This window comes from Schistosoma mansoni, chromosome 4 (genome assembly GCF_000237925.1).
Source record: "Schistosoma mansoni strain Puerto Rico chromosome 4, complete genome".
Classification (NCBI taxonomy): Eukaryota; Metazoa; Platyhelminthes; class Trematoda; order Strigeidida; family Schistosomatidae; genus Schistosoma; species Schistosoma mansoni.
The window spans coordinates 15,600,662-15,603,895 of NC_031498.1; the positions used below are offsets into that span (position 1 = coordinate 15,600,662).

Consider the following 3,234-nt stretch of genomic DNA (forward strand, 5'->3'; position numbering starts at 1 on the left):
AAATGGCCAATATAACGGCGTTTGAAGCGGATGCTACTGAATTCAAGTCCGGGGCGATGCACCAACTCTGGGATACAAGCTCATCTTGGTGACGAGTTCAAAACAGGGTGAGACGCGCGTCATGTATTCCACTGTTAGTTACTATCTATTTCTGCTTATAAATGTATAAAATGGTCATTTGGTCTGGTATAAAATAAAATCGATATAACAAAAAATAAATTCTAAACACAATAGAATGAAATCGATTAATGAAAGAATAATACAAATGTTCTTTAATAATAATTGATGGAGAGAAAAGAACTCTAAATAGGTTTGATGTATAATGTTTGATGGTAATTAAAACACGTACACATAAACACGATAAACGGATTATTTTTGCGCTTAAAACATTGATAAAAGAAAACCCTAAACAAGACTCAATAGTAACTGAAACTCTAATGTTTTGAATACTACTGTGGTGTGTGCTATTGGTGTTGACAGATATAAGTAGTATGTATCATCAATCGAAAGTGAAATGCCCGAAGGCAGAAGGTTGAGAATATCGGAGAAAAGAGAATGATTGATGTGGAAGTGAAGAAACAATGAAGCCTGAGACGATTGATTGACATTTTGCAAATAAAGTATTTACTATATGGTTCTCAGATTTTTTTGTATTCTAACATATTCGGTTGTCGTCAATTATGTTCTCGTTCACTACACTACTTCAATTTTAAAGGTTGAATAGAGGGAAATAAGGCAGAATGCCATATTATGTAAACAGTTTTTGAGGTGATGTGATCGATGTGAGAAACCGGTTAGGTCTTCTTGGATTATCAACATCTCGTTGGGGATCTTTGTGACTGCAAATCTTTGTGATATACTTCAACGGGAAAACATCAATTGACTCTGGATTATAGGTCTGTAGCGCTGATGAGCTTGAACCAACGCAGGTACCTTCGTCCAAAGTCTCTTGATAACCACTTTCAGCTATCGCATTACAACACTGTATAACATAACTCAATGGTGACATCAGAAAGTCAACGAAAAGCACTTGATTAGGCTTAAGGACTAGACATGACAGCCAACTACTAACGAGTGTAAGTTTTCTAAACATACGGATCGTACCATCCTCATTTAGAGATAACCTTCAACTAATGGTGATAAAAGATGAAAGAAATGGTTTTTAAAGTTAGTATTCACTAAATATCCCTGTCTGTAATAAATTCAAAAGCAGATAAAATGACTGAAATAGCAGAAACATTAGTGGAAAAAAGTTTGGGTGACAACTCAGTCAGTATTCCAGAAGTGTTTTTCTGCTCCATTTTCAAGATTTCAACGTGATGGAGAAACACCATCCAATTTTACATGAATTACTATGACAAACTGTTGTGAAATATTTATTCTTGGTAAGAAAGTTTTCTTTTCAAAAGTGCCTTAGTCGTAAATCGTACACTATAAATATTTTAATTAGATTCATTACATAATAAATATACTCCCTCTCAACTGATCTTGATGCAATCTTAAGACTAGAATAATAATGTCAATATAGTTGTTGTTCTTCAACATATAGCGTCCGCTAACCCTCCAGTTTAGTAATTAATTACACAAAAATAAGTGTCACACATTACAGAATGATACATGACCACTAAGAATCATTTAAAATTACATCATTGGTCAGTCAACTACAAAACATAAACATTTCTGATTAAAACGGTATGAAAGTAGTGGGTTTGTTGACTAGTGTTTCATCCTTTCTAGTGCTAGCCTTTCAAAAGTACTTACACCACAGTATTCATCTTCTTACTGGGAAGTGAAGAAAACGTCCAACCCTAGAGCGTGGTATGGGTTTACATTATTATATACTAAGATGTTTGAATTAATCTCCATGTTCATAACTTAAAATATGATTTATTGACCTAATAGCAAGTTTCATATCGGTTAACAATCCTGTAAGCTCATCTACTTCTCTTACAGAAGTATTTAGAAAGATACATATTTTGATTCGCAAAATAGTGCATGGCAACACTTAGGGACTATCACGACTTTGTTTTTACAAGTTTAGATGTATTCATATATTGTTGCGAAAATTGTTGTTATGACATTTCATCACGGTTATAACCATAACGTATAAATAACAATGTAAAATATGAATTGACCTATTCCCACTATGATTCCTTAATATGAAGGAACTTTTTCAGGAAATGCATATTTTAATGAATAAACCACAATGGGAATGAAATGTTCCTCATAGTTTTTATAAACAGTCAACTCTATCATATTTATAAGCCCTTCATAACATGAAATTTGTCAAAACAGTTTTCAAAATTATGATCGATAACATTAACAATTTGAAATCATATTTCTAATTTTTAATATTTTGATCCACAAATTTCACTTATAATCATGGTACTGTAACCATCACCGTTGACATAACCGATGAAATTGATATATCTGAATACTTCTGTTTACCCAGTACAACCATGTTCAGAACCCTATAATTAGTCCTATTATATTTACTTAACGTGTTAATAATTCTTGAAAATTAGCTTTTATCATAATAATAAGAAAGAATTTTACATAATTGTTAAAAAATATCTTAACAGTTTGAACGTTGTATTTGATAAAGATCTAATACAAGTAATTAAATTTTCTTTTTCTAACAATCCCGTCTTTCTAATAGCTGAATTCATGAGTCGATTAAAGCTAGATCACCGTGGAAAACCTGGAAACAGTGGGCGGTGGCGCAATTCCGTGGATTGGTTGAAGTTAGACATTATTGCTGTTGGATACTGGCTCAGTGGTCTAGAGATTAAGTATTCGCGCGCAAGACCGAGGGTCCTGTGTTCGAATCCTGCGAACGGGATTGTGGATGTGCACTGCTGAGGAGTTCCATACTAGGACGAAACCGCTTTCTAGTGCTTCCAGGTTTTCTATGGTGGTCTAGCTTTAATCGACTTATGAATTCAACTAATAAATTACTACAATCTCCACAAGACCTCCCTTCTGATAATAATTTCGTCTTTATACTTTAATGAAACACTCAACTCAACCTATAACCAAATATGACGATCGAAAATGACAGTTAGATTTCAATGATCAGTCAATTACACATATTCGTTATAAGAGCCTGTCGATAATAATTTCTCACAACCATACAAATGAAAATGACGCAATATGTGGCCTGAAAATTTTTACAGCTTAAATATGCATTCTGATAGACATAATCAAAATAATGTAGGAATGTAATACATGCCA

The 3,234-nt window shown here is 33.2% G+C and overlaps 1 protein-coding gene across 1 annotated transcript; it reads right to left on the bottom strand.

The window, feature by feature from the left end:
• Positions 1 to 748: 748 nt before the first annotated feature.
• On the bottom strand, positions 749 to 1,009 carry Smp_153940 (hypothetical protein; the record flags this gene model as incomplete). The annotated part of the gene is made up of 1 exon (XM_018796958.1): positions 749 to 1,009. The coding sequence occupies one exon, from the start codon at positions 1,007 to 1,009 to the stop codon at positions 749 to 751; it is 261 nt and encodes an 86-aa protein (XP_018652047.1).
• Positions 1,010 to 3,234: the final 2,225 nt, after the last annotated feature.